At 39.6% G+C, this 19,843-nt stretch overlaps 1 protein-coding gene and 1 long non-coding RNA gene across 2 annotated transcripts; both read left to right on the plus strand.

Annotated features, from left to right (window-relative positions):
* The first annotated feature begins 610 nt into the window (after positions 1-610).
* Positions 611-3,508, plus strand: LOC103708203 (high-affinity nitrate transporter 2.3). Its single transcript, XM_008793026.6, has 2 exons — positions 611-2,455; positions 2,802-3,508. The coding sequence occupies exons 1-2, from the start codon at positions 1,284-1,286 to the stop codon at positions 3,169-3,171; spliced, it is 1,542 nt and encodes a 513-aa protein (XP_008791248.2). The 5' UTR covers positions 611-1,283; the 3' UTR covers positions 3,172-3,508.
* A 4,899-nt stretch (positions 3,509-8,407) lies between these two features.
* Positions 8,408-15,693, plus strand: LOC148715331 (uncharacterized). Its single transcript, XR_015968305.2, has 2 exons — positions 8,408-8,549; positions 15,458-15,693. It is a non-coding gene; the product is annotated as an uncharacterized LOC148715331 (long non-coding RNA).
* Positions 15,694-19,843: the final 4,150 nt, after the last annotated feature.

Raw genomic sequence — 19,843 nt, forward strand, 5'->3', positions numbered from 1 at the left:
CCAACATCCCAAATATAAGTTGCCAACATCTAAAACCAATACTCTAGACCGATCAAAGCTCGCTCATTTGATCGGCATAATGTGAATTAGCTACATGTCACATGAATTAATGAAGAAACCTTGCCCATCTCACATGAATGATGAATCAACACCAAGCTGCCTATCATGCGCAGGTTTCATAGCCACCCATGATGTAATTACTGCACATCAAAATCAATGTCCACGAGCCATTCTCAAATGCCGGATCGCTCAAGCCTTACATGGAACAAGGAAGGGCAGTTTAGTCGCAAGGAAACATCTCTTTCGTACAACTACAGTACACATTAAATAACCAGGTTCAATAAGTTCAATATACGTCTTTGCTGGCTGTCATTCATTCGGCAAAAGGGAGAAGGGGATATTCTATTTTCTTGGTCAAACGCTAAGACAAGCCAATTGATAAGCAACCCCACCTCTTTTCCAAACTGCTGATACACTTTTCAGAAAACTTTTTTTTTTTTTTTTTGAGAATACTTCTCAGAAAACCGACTGCTTTTTGTTTGGTATTCTTTCATGGCTTAAAGTCTATCCTAACCAATTTTATTTGGTTATCACTATAGAATTTTCTTACACAAGAATTTAGTGGAATTCATATTGTTATTGTATTGTGGTGTACGGTAACTCCTCCATATCCCCATAATATCTGGTCTTTTATCTTAAGCCACGGTCCTCACCCAATCTTTTATTTCCTTGCCCGTTCCCCTTGCCCTGGAGCTGCTGAGGATTCCAAGGCCAGAGACTCTCGCTCCCTCTCTGTATTTAATGATACCTGATACGATCGCCTTCGCTTCCTCCATGGCCTTTCACGAGGGCCAGGAGAGATCCAAAAGGTCAATACCCCCTCTCTGTCTCTCTGCTCACAGCATCGGAGGAAAAAAGAAAAAAACTCTTCCTTCGCTGCTCAACTTGGTCTTTGTTTTCTACCTTCCTCTCATCACGCACAAGGAATTCTCTAATGGACGCGACACTTCATAATTCTCCCAACAACTCCCCTCTAAAACCCTCATCCTATGCAGCAATATATAAAGATGGTAGAGGAGAGGGGCTCCCACTCATATCTTCCTTTCTATCTTTCCAAAAGATCCTCTTCCATTGAACTTGTACTCTCTTAATTTCTCAGGTTTCTTCCCTTCTTTTCACTACCTGACTCAAATTCGCTCGACTTCATTTCTTAATCTTTGCCTGCTCTGTCTCTCTCGCCACTGTAAACAAAACTGGAGAATTAGAAGGAAAGGAAAGAAGACATGGAGGAACAAAAGAAACCATCATCCCTTCAAATCGAATCGGTGGCGGCTTCCGACACCAAGCGCTTTAAGGTGCCGGTCGACTCGGAGCACAAGGCCACGGTATTCTGGATATTCTCCTTTGCAGCCCCACATATGCGTGCCTTCCACCTCTCTTGGTTCTCCTTCTTCTGCTGCTTTGTGTCGACGTTCGCGGCGCCGCCGCTCCTTCCGGTGATCCGCGACAACCTCGGCCTCACCCGGAACGACATCGGCAATGCCGGAATCGCCTCCGTGTCCGGCGCCGTCTTCGCTCGGCTCGCCATGGGCACCGCCTGCGACCTCGTCGGTCCCCGTCTCGCCTCCGCCTCCCTCATCCTCGTCACCACCCCCGCCGTCTATTGCACCTCCATAATCAACTCTGCCTCCATGTTCTTGCTTGCTCGCTTCTTTACAGGCTTCTCCCTCGCCTCCTTCGTCTCCTGCCAATTCTGGATGAGCTCTATGTTCTCAGCTCCCAAGGTCGGAAGTGCCAACGGCGTCGCCGCCGGCTGGGGGAACCTCGGCGGAGGTGCCACCCAGCTTATCATGCCCCTCGTCTACGAGCTCATCCATATTGCAATTGGCAGCACCAAGTTCACCGCGTGGCGCATCGCCTTCTTCATCCCGGGGGTCATGCAGACTGCCGCCGGGATCGCGGTCGTGGCCTTGGGCCAGGACTTGCCCGACGGCAATTACCAGAAGCTCCAAAAAGCCGGGGACAAGCACAAGGACAGCTTCTCCAAGGTTTTCCACCATGCGGTCACCAATTACAGGGCGTGGATCCTGGCACTGACATATGGGTATTGCTTCGGGGTGGAATTGACCATCGACAACATCATTGCCGAGTACTTCTACGACAGGTTCGATGTCAATCTCCGCAGCGCAGGCATGATCGCCGCGAGCTTCGGGCTGGCGAACATTTTTTCGAGGCCGGGCGGGGGATGGTTCTCCGACCTCCTGTCCGAGAGGTTTGGAATGAGAGGGAGGCTGTGGGGCCTGTGGGCGGTGCAGAGCTTTGGGGGAGTTCTCTGCATCATACTGGGGCTCATGGACAACCTTGCTGCAGCCATCGCCGTCATGCTCCTCTTCTCGGTGTTCGTCCAGGCTGCGTGCGGACTCAGCTTCGGCATCGTCCCTTTCGTCTCCCGAAGGTATGCCACACCTTTCCCATCTCGATCTTCCGGTCTCGAACTACTTCTCTGTTCATCACCTCGCGTGAGCTGTTCCCTATGAGAACTGGAGGACATGCATCAAACTTCAACTAGATTTCTTAAACACGGACTTCTTATAGATCGATACTCTAGAATTTAAGCAAAACGAAGCACATAAAATCGCTTGCAAGTATTAGATATTGATGGAATTCTCTGATCAAAAGATTACTCTGAATATTGTCCCCTTGGAGAAGAAACACTTCACGGGGCTGCTCAAAATTCTGCTCATATGATCATTCTCTGAAGCGGCGACCCTTATCTCACCAGATTCCTACTTGTTTTGCAGGTCATTGGGATTGATTTCCGGGATGACAGGAGGTGGTGGAAATGTTGGTGCTGTCTTAACTCAGCTTATATTCTTCACAGGCTCCAGATACTCGACACAAAAAGGGATCGCTCTCATGGGTGTCATGATCCTGGCCTGCACCCTTCCGACCATGCTCATCTATTTCCCACAGTGGGGTGGAATGCTCCTTGGCCCGAGACCAGATGCCACAGAGGAAGATTACTACACAGCTGAATGGAGTCAAAAAGAGAGAGACAGCAGCTACCACTCAGCAAGCTTGAAATTCGCAGAGAACAGCGTGAGCGAAAGAGGAAAAGGAAGGGACTCCTCAACTACAGTCCCTGTGGATACAACACCTTCCCATGTTTGAACTCTTCCTCCTGGCTCGGGAAATCTCTGGAGTTTGACATTGGTAGCCATCTCAATAGCCATAAAAAAGACCTGTTGCGTGAGCTCCTATCCCTGTTATGCTGTCCATATTTTAAATTTCAGTTAGTAGGTCTGAATTAGTCGAGATAGTCAGTTGTATCAAGAGAAGTACCTGTTCCTAAGAAGCATTTAATAGCCCATAGTCGCTGCTTTAGCATGCTTCACGTATTTGCCCAGGCAATACCATGCTTTCTCCTTCCGTGCTTGTGCTTTTGTAAGTTCCTTAAGTTGGTGCAAAATAGAAAGCAGAATATATTTGAGGCCTACTGTTTCTTTCATCTCTTACCATGATCCTGTTTCTCGAGCTTTCTGGTCTTGATGAGTTTTCTGCATCACATGAGGATAGATAAGCACCTGGATGACCTCCTTAGAAGATTAAACAGCACATTGAAAGTGACATACATTCAGCTGTATCGATTACAAGGAAGACTATAACAAACCTACTGAAGTATAACTTTGATCAGCAAACAGTTCAGGAAGCATCGTGATTAAGTCAGAGATGATGAAGCCCTTCCTACGGGAAAATAACAGTGCAAAGGTAATAACCATACAGCAACAATTATGGCCAAGTTCTCCTTTTGCATTTCCGATCAACATTTGATTTAACAGATTGAGAAAAAAAAAGTTTATAAAACAGATGCTTTGTGGTCATTTCTGGCTGAAAATTGATGTTTCCAATGTTTCGATAAACAAAAGGTAACATTCTATAAATTACAATGGCATGATTTAATGCACAAATAATAAATTCACAATCTTTTCAATCTTTTTGACAACATCAATGTTTTCCGCTTCTACTTTTAGGTTTTTATGTGGTTCAATTTATATACATAGTAGCAGTAGAATGGAGAGAAAATGGCCCTCAAATTCAGTTTCTAGACTGAAAAAGGAGAAAATGATGATTTTTCTAAATGAAGCAAATTTAATTTCCTTTGCTTGAAAATTAAAATAAAAATCCATTAAAATTTCTCACAGAGAGAGTGTGTCAGATTACATCCAGACTAACTTACATGTTTTATTCACCAGAACTGAATGATGTAACTTCAAGTGTAAACAGATTTATAATTCAGAACAGCCTATGAAGAGTTAAAGCAGAACATGAAACATAGCAATGGATGATGTAAACATTCAGCTGCAGCATCTAGATATTTTAAGGACTGCATCTTTTCTGAATCACTATGAACATGATAATGTCCACAGGAACCAGACAGGTAAAGTTAGATCTTCCAAAACTTTAGGTAGGTTCAAAAGTATCGCATCGACTATAGAGCTCTATAAAAAAATTAGAAGATTTAGAAGGATGTTACATATTATTTGAAGAAGAGAAAAACATCAAAATATGAACATTTTGGTCTTCTCTTTGCTCCAAGATATACTTAACAGAGTGCATTCATAATCGTATTTATCTTGACCTCACATATTATTCCTGCTTTCTAGTCCTTAGAAGCTCATAGTCTTCTTAATAATGCAATTAAAATTTTACTGCTTACGAAGATCCGATTGAAATCTTTGAGAAGATCATATTTCTTCTAGCCACTTGGAGTATCCCCAACCAGCAAAGTTATACCGACCAACATAGGGATCATGTTTCTCAATAGTCAATTGTTGATGGAGTGATTGGAGAGCATGGATAAACCATGAATTATGATAGTTTTAGAGGGAAAATCCTAATATCTGAATCTTTCAAGATACCAAATCCTGTGAAACTATGCAAGAGGATCACATAACTAATTGAGAGAATTCAAGACACCTAACCATGTTGAAGATTTACAAGATAGAATAAGCCTTCTTGATGATTGTGTTCTAAAGCATAATTGTGTTTTGGTGATCTTTTGGAGGGAAGCAAGCTTACAAAGTTTATTGTAGTGCCAACTAGCCTAAAGAGACAAAATGACCACTGAAAGATATGACTTTACCATTTGACATAGTCCTACGATATTTATAGTCCACTCTTGGTGTGGAGAAGCTGTGACTAATGGAGATTCCATATATAGATAATAGCACTTATAGTTCCATTATGGATCAAACACTTGGCTCTTGAATACTATTGGAATATTTTCAAGATGGATTTCCAGTTTATTCAAGCTAGCAATGGATTGAGTTATTTGATATGTTCTAGCAAAACTTGATCAATGAACTGATGGTATGTCCAACTAGAACTTTCCCATGCTCCAAATCTTAACAAAACTACAAAACTAGTACTTCAAAAGGCAAAAGGATTTGGTATTTTTTTTTAAAAATGTTGATACAACAAGAAATAGTCCTAGTATCCTCTCATAGCCACCTTGGCATTAATATTAGAGTTGCCCTATAGAGATTCTTTCTCCTACTTAACTATGAGCATTTCTTTATTTCTTAAGGCTTGCTTGGAAATGAACCTTATGCTGTCTACCATTTTGGACATTCTCAGGGAGGAAATATACAGTAGTTCTACCTAACATTTACTGCACTGACCTATACTACGCGGTACCGGGTGTATCGTACCATACTAGTAAGTATTAGTACAGTACTGAGGCTTGATATGGTACTGCATCGACACATGATACAGTTGCTTTCTCACCTCCTGCAGCGTACCATGTGTCACTATGGGAGTGTACCATACGAATAAGGTGCCAGTATGGTGCTGGATACCGCTACCATTTGAATGGATCATTCTCTTTTCCTTTTTCTTTCTAAGAGAACGATGTGGAATCTCAGATCATGAAACGAACGGTGCAGCTACCAATTTAAGCATCAAAAGAAAATTTTTAGAAAAGTTGCTGCTCACCATGCAATCCCTTTGGTGACGCAGAGGCACAAAGATGATAATTGTTTTCTTTTGTACTTTAGTCTTAAGCAGGGGAGGAGCAGGATCCACTGAAAGTCAACAACTTTTTATGAAATTTGCTGTTCATCCAACTCTCAGATTAGCTAAAATAGTTATTACTGCTTTTTTACCTCTCAAAAAGAAATGCCATGGGCAATAGCTGATGGAATTCATGATACATTAAACAGAATCTTGCTTTGGCATTATGCTATGGATCTAAGCCTATAACAGCAACAAGAAATCCCAAGGTTTGGTGGGGACCTGATGGCACAAACATGAAAGAGGAAAATAGAAGCAAGAAAAATAAGTATTAGAAAAAAAGGGAAGAAGTGAAGGAAATAGTAGAGAAAAACAAAGAGCAAAGAAAGACACACATTAGTGTACAAGGTTGTGCAAACCCTTTCCCTCACTGCAACATTAGGGTCTCCACATTAAGCGTAAAAAATGGCAAAATGCCCACAAGGAAGAGGGCAGCCATTTATATGGCTGTTACAACTATATCGACTCTAGAATTGGCTCAAAAGAATAAAATTGAAAAGATAAGCCCAATAATTTGTTAACTCAGAGTTACATGTTTTTTCTTATTAGTTCTTCAACACTGTTAAAAAACAGGTTTGCATGTAAGTTGAAATAGAAAAGAGAGAATCTATTGATAAGTAGACTTGGATTTCATATTGCACTTCACATATCTTCTGTTCTTTCATCTGCGGAGTACTTATGGAGAATATTTGTAATACTAAGCTGAAGCACAAAAATGAGAAATAGAAGCAACGGAGGCGAAGTAGGTACACGAAGATGCAGCATCAGAAACAATGTGCAAGTTCAAATAAACCTAACTAAAGAATTTTGGTTTGGTCATTAATTTGTCTCTCTTGAGTCTATTAATAAGGTTCATAATCAAGCTAAGATTACACAAATCAAGATTTGTGATATTCCCGTGAGAAACAAAGTGCCCCCAGTGCAATTCAAATAGCAGTGGCAGACTGCTAGAGTAGACGGAGCTTTGAGGAGATTCTAAGAATAGTATTGATTGGCAGGGAGGATGATGGACCATGTAGGAATATAGAGCAATCAAAGCTATTCACGGTTAAGTCTCTCTATAGATTCCTCAATCATGGTGAAGTGCCCATATTACAATACCCTGTGGAAGGCAACTATTCCAGGAGAAGTATAAAATTTTCTTATGGTTGGCCATTAGAAACAAGACTCAAATAAAGGAGGTACTGGCAAAGAAAGGCCGGATGGTGTCTTTTTTTTTTTTTTTTGATGAGAAGGGTTCAAGTGGTTCTTTTGTGCAATCATCATGAAGAAACTGGGGACTATCTTCTGCTGAACTGTAGCTAGTTTTGTGAAGAAAGTATGGCAAAGATTCGAAGCAAAGTTGGGTTTAAAAAGGTCGGCTGGCATCTTTGCTATCCCTGTGGACTGAATGGAGTAGCAGAAGAATACCAAGAGAACTCAGAGAGCGATAGGAAAGAAAACCTCATTTTTCTTAAGATGGCGGCTTAGTACACTTTTGTTAAAGACTAAGCATTTCATGATATGTGATTTAATCAATAAATAAGAAATAATTTCATAATGTAAAAACTATCATTGGAGTAAATTAATCCTGGTAAGATTATTTTTGTAATGCTGTTCCTTATTGGATATCTGCAACTCTAAAGAAAACAAATTTAATGAATGCTACAAATCAAAAGAACCATAGAAGGAAAAAGTTGCTGGAAATCTTTAGAAAAAAACTGCATCAAACAGAATAAGGAATAAATCCTAAGAGAATAAATAAAATGTCTGCAGCCACACTTAGTTCGGTTTTCTTGTTGTGAACCATGAGAATCGGCCTGCCCATCCAGAATCCACTCCAGGCAAATAGAGAGTTCCATATAGAAATATCCATCCATTTAGTATATATAGTCTAATGTGGCATGGGAGGGTTAAATTGTATTACTAGATTTAGACTTAGGCACACAAAAATTCTCCCTCAATTTGTGCTGCAGTAAAATTAAGCAATTGCAAGAGCTATCTCAAGAGTTTTTTCAAGTTATTTTTGTGTGGCAGTAAATGGCTTTTTGCAATTAGAGCATGCTTACAAAGAGTACATAGATAAATTAAGTCCAGGGGAAGCATCAAAATCCATTGTAACGGCTTTTATGACGTCACACCAGTTGTTAATTACTTAATTACTATTTCTATTATTTTAATCAAATTTATTTTTACAGTGCGTCGATGGTATCGTTGCCTATATATAGCGCCCCAACGCTCTCACTATCGGCCCCTTCGTTTTTTCGTCCTCGCTCCCACTCTCGACCCCTTCTCTCCCGGCGATCAATCTGAATCCGGCGATCGAGCCGAGCACACGGTGTTTTTCGTCCTCCCTCCCACTCTCAACCCCTTCTCTCCTGACGATCAATCAGAATCCGGCGATCGAGCCGAGCGCCAGAGGACAAGAACGACCCCAAGGGGCAAGCAAACTGCCATCGACCTCCGCCACCGGCGGAAGACGAGAACGACAGTAAGAGGCAAGCAACCCGTTCCACCTTTCGAATCCTTTTCTGTCGATTCTTGATATGGTTCTTTCCTGTTTTCTTGCTTTTCCTTTGAATTTTGGTCACGCTTCTTGATTTCTAGTTTTGTCTTGTTGTTATTTGGACTCTAGAGATGGTTCTTGTTTTCTAATTGGTTTTGATTTTTGTCTGGATTCTTGATATGGATTATTCATTTCTTAGTTTCTTGCCTTTTCCTTGGATTCTACCGGCGGTTCTTGATTTAGACTGAGATGGTTCTTAATTTCTTGTTTGATTTCGGTCTCTCTAGAGATGGTTCTTGATTGCTAGTTCGCTTTCGGTTGGTTCTTATCTGTAGTTTGGTTTTTGGGTTGTTTAGTTTATTAAAAATTTTCAAGATTTTGGTCATTTATTTTCGTTTTTTGAAACCATAATATGTTGACTTCAGCAGACGTAGGTAAACATGGTTTTTGATTCCTGCTCCCATGGCAATAATATCTAAAGTTGACAGGGATAACCGTTCATAGAATTTTTATTACATTTATTTGGTTTATTTTGATTCTACATGTCAATTGGTGACTGAGATCTTACAGAGATTGTAACTTCTCAGCTGGTAGTGAACTGCCTTGCAAGGATTAGAGTTGGAAAGAGATTGTAACTTCTCTGCTGGTAGTGAACTGTCTTGCAAGGATTAGAGTATTGGAAGAATAAATTGAATGTATTCTCTCTATATTGAAAATGTTTACAGCAGTCCCTGATATTTATATTAGATTTGTACAGTGTGAATGATAGTAACAAGAATGTAACAATAACACCAGAAGAATAGGGTCATGCGATTCTACAATCATGGAGGGAGGTTTAACTTGTTTGAGATTCTATTCATGTGGGATTCCCTTTGGTAGAACCGGTCAAGGATGTTTGAGCCATCACTTGACCGGTGTGTTTCGGTGACCCTTCAATACGCCCCCGCAAACTCAACGGGACCTTGTCGATGTGAGTTTGAGCCGTAATTGATTGAAGCGAGCCATCGAGAGTGGTTTGCTAAGAGCATCCGCAATTTGATCACGAGTAAAGATGAGGTGAACTCGTAATAGGTTTTTGTTGACTCGCTCCCTAACAAAATGATAATCAATCTCTACGTGCTTGGTGCAGGCGTGAAACACCGGGTTGGAGGAGAGATACGTGGCTCCAATATTGTCACACCATAGCAAAGGAGTAGGCAACTGAACGAAGCCCAGTTCGGCCATGAGAGAGCAGAGCTAGTGAACTTCGGCTGCCCCATTTGCTAATGACTTGTGCTCGGCCTCAGTTGAGCTGCGTGCAACTGTGGGTTGCTTTTTGCAATTCCAGAAGATAAGTGTATTACCAAGATAAATGCAATAAGCACTCACAGATCGCCGGTCATCAAGGTCCCCGGCCCAATCGGCATCGGTGAATATCTGTAAATATAGAGAGGGTGATCTGCGGATAACAAGACCGAAAGAAAGACACCTTTGAGATATCGCAGTATCCTCTTAACAGCTTGCCAATAGGATTGAAGCGGGCAGTGCATGTCGCGGCACACCAAATTGACGGAGAAGGCGATGTCGGGCCGAGTAAAAGACAAGTACTTTAGGCCGCCAACGATGTTGCGGTACAAAGAGGGGTCTAAAAATAAATCGCTGCCGTGGGCAGACAAAGAACATGAAGTCGCCATAGGAGAAGAACATGGCTTGGCTCCGTCCATCTTGCATCGACGAAGCAAATCTCCGATGTACTTCCGTTGGGATAGGTACATGCCAGTTGGGAGTCGTAACACCTCAATGCCCAAGAAGAAACTCAAGTCCCCAAGGTCTTTGACAGCAAAGACACGTTGTAAAGAAGAGATAAGGGAAGTAATCATGGACGAACGTGAACCAGTAATAATAATGTCATCCACGTAAATAAGAACATAAAGAACTCCACACTTTCTTTTGAGAATGAATAGAGAAGTGTCGGCTTTAGAACCGCGAAAGCCAAGCCGAAGTAAATAATCACTTAGGCGAGAGAACCATGCTCGCGGTGCTTGTTTGAGCCCATAAAGCGACTTATGTGGCCGGCAAATGTGATTTGGGAATTGAGGATGGTGGAATTCCGGAGGTTGTTGCATGTAGACTTCCTCCGATAGATGACCATGTAAAAAAGCATTTTGAATGTCAATTTGGCGAATATGCCAATTAAGGGATACGGCAAGAGATAGAACCATCCGTATAGTGGCCGGCTTGATGACTGGACTAAAAGTTTCTGAAAAATCCACACTCTCTTGTTGATGAAATTCCTTAGCAACAAGGCGCGCTTTGTAACAATCGATGAACCCATCGGCCTTGCGCTTGATTTTGAATACCCATTTGCAACCAACTACATTGCGGGAGGCATTAGACGGAACCAAAGACCAAGTTCCATTTTTCAACAGAGCATTAAATTTAGAGTTCATGGCAGCCCTCCAATTAGGATCTTTGACAGCCTCAGTATAGCATGTAGGTTCAGAATAATCCGCGGAGGTAGAGGCAAGTAAAGCCCGCGGAAGGGGGTACCGAATGGTACCATCAGTAGGCACCTTAGGCTTGTGGATGTCTTTTTTGGCCCTTGTGATCATAGGACGATAAGAAAATGCTACTAGATTGGAGGGAGCTGGCGGTGCAGTAGAGACAGCAGCATCAGTAGTAGGTGGGCTAGGTACATGCGACATGTTGGGCTCGGCTGAATGGAGGCCCATGTCGGTTGCTGCAGTAGTGACAGGTGGGCTCGACATGCTATGCTCGGTTGTATTAGTAGCTGGAACAAAAGCTGAAACACTTGGAGGTAGAGTATTAGTTGAATCATAGCCATGTGTTGGTATAGAAGAGGGTTACACATTTGAATCAGCATGAGGTGTAGGTTGTGGTGACAAAGACAGAGAGGGTAGAATAGTAGAACAAAGATTTGTGTGTGTACACGAGGAAGGATTCCGAGTACACTAAGGAAATAAATGTTCATTGAATATTATTACATGCCGTGAAATGTACATACGACTGGATTGGAGATCAAGGCATTTGTAACCATGATGTTGGGTGTTGTATCCAAGAAATAAACAGGTTTTAGATTGACATTCAAGTTTATGTTTATTATAGGGATGACGATACGGCCAACATGCACACCCAAAAACACGTAAAAAGGAATAATTCGGTCGTTTATGAAAAAGAAGTTCGTAGGGAGATTTGTGATTTAAAATAGGAGTCGGTAGATGATTGATAACATAGATGACAGTTAAGAAGGCGTCCTCTCAGTATTTCAGGGGCAGGAAAGCCTGGGCTAGGAAAGCAAGGCCCATCTCGACTATGTGACGGTGTCTGCGTTCGACAGATCCCATTTGTTGATGGGTATGCGGACAAGCAAGGCGGTGATTGATACCGCACGACTTAAAATATGTATTTAGGCGACGATATTCACCACCCAAGTCAGATTGTATAGCTTAAATTTTTGTAGAGAATTGACGTTCAACAAAATTCTAAAAGTTATAAAAAATAGATTCAACATCATATTTCAATTTTAAAGGAAAGAACCAAATAAACTTAGAATAATCATCAACAAATCTGACATAATATCTAGAGCCATATACAGAGAGTTCTGAGGAGGGTCCCTAAACATCAGTGTATATTAGATCTAATGGAGCAACAGAATTATTATGAGAACTTAAAAGGGAAAGACAATGACTCTTCGCTAGTTGACAACCTGAGCAGACGAGAGGTCGCTTATTGTTAGAGACGGGAAGGCCGGAGGTAGAGAGAAGACGACTGACCACAAGAAAAGAAGCGTGCCCAAGGCAACGATGCTAATCAGATAGGCTGACACGGATGCCGACACAAGCCCATGCATTAGAGGACCTTGGCGGAAGAGGCATAGAGTAGAGACCGTCACGCAGAGGGCCACGGTGCAGGATATTCCCCAAGTAGTCCTTTATGACAAAGTAAGAGCCATGAAATTCAAAAAAGCGATTATTGTCAGTGGCAAAACGTTGGACAGATAATAAATTCTTTCAAATTTCAGGGACAAGAAGGACATTATTAAGGCGAAATAAATTTTTTGAATTTGAAACAGTGGAATTGCCGACTTGAGAATTACGCAAACCTGTTCCGTTGCCCACTTGGATTTGATCTGATCCGGAGTACTCATCGCCCCTAATGTTTAGATTGTTCATGTCAGCAATAAGATAGTGGGTAGCACCAGTGTCGGGATGCCAGTCGCCATCAAAAGATTGTGGTTGTGCAGCTAGAAAAGCCTGTCAATTGGGATGATATGCAACAGTTTGTGGTACATTGTTGGAGTCCTGTAGGGATGGATCAAACCTTCTATAGCAGATCGGTGCACTATGTCCAGATTTGTTGCAAATCTGACATGTGGCCCGAGGAGTTTGTTGCTGGTAACGTCCCCCATTAGAGCGACGTAAGCCTCTACCACGTCCACGGTTTTGGAACGAGTTCCCTCGAGTGCCATCGTTTCGTCCCGGGGACTGTTGATTGTTGTGAGTCGCAATATTTGCCGATGCCAGAAAAATAGTAGATGCCGCAGTAGGGGAGTTATTTGCGGCTCATCTAGATTCATGGGTCAGAAGATGACGATATATTTCTTCAAGAGACAAAGGGTCCAGATGAGTAGTGATCGATGTAACAAACGGATCATAATTGGATCTGAGTCCCGCCAATAAATAACTTTGGATATCATCATCCGTCATAGAATGCCCGACAGAGGCGAGTTCATCAGTCAGTTTCTTAAGAGATTAAAAATATTCGGTAACAGTGGTGTTACCTTTCTTGAGACTCGCCAATTGCGTACGAAGTTGTACGACTCGTGCGCGGGAGTGAGCAGCGAAGCTCCGCTCGAGAGCGCTCCAAACAGCATGTGAAGTGCCATAGCCTACCACTTGGGCAAAGACACCTTCGGAAAGTGTCGCCATCAGCGTACTAAGGATCATTTGATCTTGCTTACGCCATTGATGGTATGCTGGATTAGGAATGGTAGCGCTTTCATTTGATGGAGGAGTGCCCGGTAGGTATGGTGGTGGGGCAACGATTGTGCCATCGAGAAAGCCAAAAACATCTTGTCCATAGAAGTAAGGGACAAGCTGCGCTTTCCATAGGAGGTAGTTCTCACAGGTTAGCTTGACCGTGATAAGGTGCGGCATGGCGGATGAGGGGACAGAGAAGGATGCGGTTGAGGTCATGAAGGTGGCAGCGATAGTAGATGGGTTAGCCTCAGTAGTCGATGCACTGGTGGACATTTTGATGTGAGTCACTTTAGTGCTCTGATACTATATTGGAAGAATAAATTGAATGTATTCTCTCTATATTGGAAATGTTTATAGCAGTCCCTGATATTTATATCAGATTTGTACAGTGTGAATGATAGTAACAAGAATGTAACAATAACACCAGAAGAATAGGGTCATGTGGTTCTACAATCATGGAGGGAGGTTTAACTTGTTTGAGATCCTATTCATGTGGGATTCCCTTCAGTAGAACCGGTCAAGGATGTTTGAGCCATCACTTGACCGGTGTGTTTCGGTGACCCTTGAATATAGAGTTGGAAATGTGTGTAGTCTCTTTCAGATATTCTTTTGGGGATTAAGGTGGGCTTATTTTCTTCATTGATCTGCCTATTGTATTATTTGTTTTGATGTTCTTGAAAAGATGTTTGTTTCTTGTAAGACTTTTGGGTTTTGATCATCTTTTCTTCCCTATTCATTGATGATTGGGATGAGTTTTGAACATGACTCTGTTTGTTATTTCAGTTTGAGTCGGATTTAGAGTTCAAAATGTGTTTCTGGATTAGGTTATTTATTTGCTGTGTTGTTCTGCAATGACATAGGTGTAAGTAATGTTGTGGACGGTAGAGCTATTATTTGTTACTATTACTGTGTAAACATTTTGAATATTTTGTTGTTTTCTTTGTGTTGTTTGCTGATACTTATTTGAAGTATTTATTTGTTTGAGTTTGATTTCATATTTCTGGTGGTAATTGAAGTAATGATTTGTGATTCACATTCAAATGGCTATCTCCTTATAATTATTGTTGTCTAGTTATGTTGCAATCCCTCCACAAACCTCACTATGCCTGTATGTGAATAAAGTTATTTATTGCGATTTCTTTTGTCTTTATTTGTTGTCTGATGTACACATTAGTCTTTTAGGATCATGGTCTGCCGAACCGGCTGGTTACCGGTCCAAACCGGCCGGTTCAGCCTGAAACCAGTACCCGGACAGTATGGATACCGGTTCCAGCTGTCCGGATACCGGTTCCAGCTATTTTCGGGCTAGTACCGATTGGTACACATGCGTATCGGCTGCGTACCGATTTTGTATCGGCCCGTACTAGTGCGAACCAGCCGGTTCGCACATGGCCCGAAACCTTTCGGGCCATGCGCTCCCTCAGGCAGAGCGCGCGGGAGCGGGGCCGTGCACCCATGCGCTCCGCACATTTCTGCACGCGGTTTTCCCCAGCACGCTGCACGGGAGCGATTCTCGGCACTGGGAATCGCCTGTTGCTGCCCCACACGGGTCTGCATTTAAGCTCTGGCGCGGAAGCGAAGCAAAAAAAAAAAAAAATCCATACGCGTCCGCGAACCAAAAAAAAAAAAAGACCGGTTCGTACCGGACCAGTTCCGGTACGAACCGGTTCGGTAGGCGACTGGTACACCTACTGGTACCGGTTCAGCGTACCTTGTTTAAGATAGTTTGAATTTTGAAACTTTGAATGTGGTTTTGTCAAATTACTAGACTGTGGATGAGCAGTGTTCTTATTGGGTCGGGTGCTTTATTATATTCTGGTTATTTTTCTCTAAGAAGCTGGTAGTCCATGTTTAAATATATATTATTTGATTTATCCATGATTTTTTAATGCTTGTCTTTGATATGCATATCTCGCTGCAGATGGCAAGTCAGGGCTTCAGTAGAGAATTTTGATGATTTGCTGCTATAGGAATCTCTTATTGCCTTTCTCTTGTATTAGTAACAGTTTGATTTAATGAAACTGAAGGATGTAAAACTGCCTTTTCATTTGCTCCAATAGATCTCGATGTTGCAGAATCTATGTACATCTTTGTCGCATATTGTAAGTGTGCTTCTAATATCTTATACATTGATTGATTATGAGGTTGTCCATCATACTTTTGGTACCTATGAGTATCTATGTGCTTTACGTTATTATAAATGCTGTCTTGATATGTAATATTTTGATTGAGGATGTCTAGTGCACTATATTTTTTTAATGTCGAAAAGGAGAAAGATATTATAAATCTTGAAAGGAAATATATATTTTTTTCCTAAAAGCAACCTTACGTTTTAGTAAGGAGACTTTATCTAAAAACTATTCCAGCAAGGTTAATTTTTACATGAACGCAGTTTATGATTCATGTGATTGATTAAGAAGAAATGGTGTGGTTAATGGATGTTATCTCATAATCTTATGGCATGTTACCCAGCTCATGGAATCCACATAATTTGTGTAAGGAGTAACTCCTTGGGTTTGTTGATGAATCTTTTATAGCTCTCTACACTTTAAAAAAAGGGTAAACAGGAGCATTTTAATAGGCACTCTTCTACCAACTACCTGACTCAGAATCAAGATCTCCCATTTATTTTGTTTAATACATTCATTGATGCTTGATTACCATTTTGTATTTTTGTTTCATCTCGATTTATGTCTTGGGTTTTGTTTTTTTCCCTAAATATGTCTTATGGTTTCTTCTTCTTATCATTTATTTTGTAGGTTTTTGTTGCTCCTTTGTAAATTCACCTTTACATATTTGGTTTTCTTTTTTCTTCTGCTTTTTATTTTTTAATTTTAGTAACTGTTAGTCATCTGTTTGTCCATTATCCAATTTTCAGTTTATTTTATTTTGGTTTTGATATCTCATATACTTTGGTTTTAGATATATGTTTGAAATTTCATTTTATTTTTCTGTTACAGATCATTGGTGTATCAAGTTTGTGATTATATATTTCTTGCTTTGCTTATACTGAATCCATCTTTCGAGCATTTCATAGTCATGCTATTCTGTCTCTTGCTTTCCTGACACTTTGCTATTTTATGGTATATCAAGTTTGTGATTATATATTTCTTGCTTTGCTTGTACTGAATCCATCTTGCACAATCGAGCATTTCATAGTCATGCTATTCTGTCTCTTGCTTTCCTGGCACTTTGCTATTTTGCGGTATATCAAGTTTGTGATTATATATATCTTGCTTTGCTTATACTGAATCTTCTTCTTGAACATTACATAGTCATGCTATTCTGCTTTCTTCTTCTTCTTCTTTCGGTTGGTGGGGAGGGGAGGGGGGGTTGTGTAGAAAAATTGAGGTTCAATGTTTTGGTAAAGTTTTCTGATATCTGAACTTTTTAATAGTTAATTATGATCGTATCATAGATGTTTTATTTTTTTAAAAAAGATGACTTTTTACCTCTAAAGTGCACTTTCCACTTGCTAGTTTACCAGTAAAATGGATAAAGCAATCATTATATCATGGAGGTTTACATTGTTGTGGTGTTATTGTACTATTTGTTGCTCATTAATTGTTTGATTATTTTATGCCACATCAAAGATGAACACCGAAACTGAATGCTAGATTGATGGCACTAACCACAACGATATTTGTTTTTATTTGAATTCATTACCTGTTATGTAGTGTTGACTCGTCTTATATGGATTTCTCTGATGGATGGAAAGAACCTAATCTATGATTCAAAATTGCCTTGTTCGTTTCCTTTTTATTAATTTCTGTCTGTCTGTCTGATCTCCTCCTGTAGAAATTTCTGACGTGGACCAAGTTTGGATCTACTGTAAGTAAAATCATCTGGATTTTCTCTAGTCCATTATATTGATTACGTTACTTGATATTAGATTCAGCCTGCACACCCCCTCCTGGGGTTTTGAGATGGATGGTAGGGATCAACATTCATATATGCAAGAGTTCTACCATAATGATTCCTCAAGATGGATTGTAAGTGCAGGTCATCCTGGTCCTTCTCTATTAAATTTATATGGTGTGTGGGCCTTTCTGCATGGATGTTTCGTATTGAACTTTGTGCTTATTTTTTACTGGAAAGTTTGCGTACCATTATCTCCACTGAGCCTTCTGACATTTCCTTTTTTTCTGCCGGGAAAAAAGGTCTTCTTGGATTGAATTGGAATTTCTATTATACTATTTTTACGCTTTGCATGTACCAAGGTGCTGGCCACCCATAACAAATTTAGTTAGTCCCTTCCAATCTAATTCCAAAACAAGCTTACCAATCTCTTGCTTTTCATCTTTAAACAATTAGATTCCATGACACGTACGGGCCATGCAATAAGAAATTAATCATCCCACATTATGTGAATGGTTAACATATAAATAATTGTAAGAGGTTATCATCATGTCAATTTTAAGAATCATATCATGCAAATACATTTATTAAAGAAAAATAGTTTTTTTTTCATTGAAAAAACCTTCTAGCTGATGGGGAAAAAGAAATTATCCTTAAAAATAGCAATTTATGATAATCAAGTCCCTTCACAATATATTAAAATCAATAAATGATATCAGACTAAAACCTATCTAATAAATCCTACACCTAATATAATTTGCTTAAAGTCATATATGTTACAATGCAATTAATTCAAAATAACATAATATATCATTTGATATATTAAGCAGAGTGTTAAAATTAGCCATGACATGGTAAGCCATGTACGGATGGTTGGCCATGTTAGTTTGACACCCCTACTAATCATTGGTTTCCACAACTGTGGTGTGAACTAAGTGGTGATGAGTAAATGGGTGATTTTTAGCATTTTTTATTAAATATAATCTCGACAAATTTATATGTAATTTTAAACACATGTAACTTTCACTGAAAAACAATTTATCATATTTAAATCTCATGAAAAATAGTAAACTAATAAAAAATTATGTTAAATGCATCCAATAAATTAATATCTCATTTGTAATCTGCTTTTAGATGTGTGCTTGGAATTTTGTTACAATAAGTATATTTTTTATTGATATGCTTTAATATTTTTATTTTCTATTTACTTTCCTTGTTGAATTTAGTTTTGTAATTTTTATGTTTATATTATCTCTTTCTATTATCTATTCTATTCTCTTTTTTTACTTTTTCATCCTTCAATTTATTTTGGTTCATATTTAATATTTATTTTGTTTGAGTTTACTCTATTTGTTTGGACTTTTTGTTTATTTTATCTTTTCAAAATGATATTTTATTTTTTAATTCTTTTTTATTAATTTGCTATTTTATTTAGCACAAATCACAATAAGAGAACTTATTGGGGATATAGCAACATTCAGATTAGCCTAAGAATCAAGAATTTTCTGCTTTCCATATTAATAAAAATTTCTTTAATTGGGAAAACCAAATCAAGCTTTCCATCGTAACATCTTTTAAATTAAAGGTAGTGTGTCTATCCGGCTTCCAAATAACTCAAAAGTACTGCATTTGTCGCGGGACTCTGATCCATGCCTACAAAAATTCTGAGGATTTACTAAATTATTTGTAACTAAAATACTACTCCATACTAGATAATGAAAAGATGCAGAAATTTCAAAATTTGCAATAGAACCCGAATAAAGTTTTGGATCTCCTTGTTGTTCATTTGCCTCGAGCATATCATATCATAATTAACCCTAAAGTTGTTGCCATATTCAAAACCATTATATGATCTAGTTACCATACTCTAGATCATTCTAAATTGAGTAAATCCTGGACTCCATTGCCAATTCAAGTAGACAGCTCCAAATCCATTTATTTTTTGAAAAATTAACTTTATGCTCCAATAAATTAAAAGGATCCCAAATCAACTTGCCTCTGATTATCTTCTTCGAAGTAGAAGTCTTCTCCTTACTCTGTTAAACTCATGTAAGCCACTCAAATCAATCTCTACTCGGTATCAGATTTCACTGGTGGTTTCATTAATGATAGAAAGAGATCCTTAATCGACTCATAGACCTAAAGTTTGGTTTTTAATTTGACATACCCATCAGTCTTCAATAACATAAGAGGTATCCAAAAATCCGACTCAAAATATGGTTGCTTAAATTTATTAGAAGCTTTAGTATGTTGCATGATTTGCATACTCACAATATAGTCATCTCCACCAACTGGGAAAATACCTGTATCTACAGTGTTCCAAATTCTTTTCTTTTTCTTAAAATTCTTCTTCGAAAGGTTTATCTACTTATAAATTCACTAAATAATTAGGAAATAAAAAGATCAGTCTACTTCTACGTAGAAGATCCAGAATCATCAATCAAGAAGT

Source organism: Phoenix dactylifera, chromosome 1, assembly GCF_051530095.1.
Source record: "Phoenix dactylifera cultivar Ajwa chromosome 1, Ajwa_hap1_PhDact_Kaust_v1.1, whole genome shotgun sequence".
NCBI classification, from domain to species: Eukaryota; Viridiplantae; Streptophyta; class Magnoliopsida; order Arecales; family Arecaceae; genus Phoenix; species Phoenix dactylifera.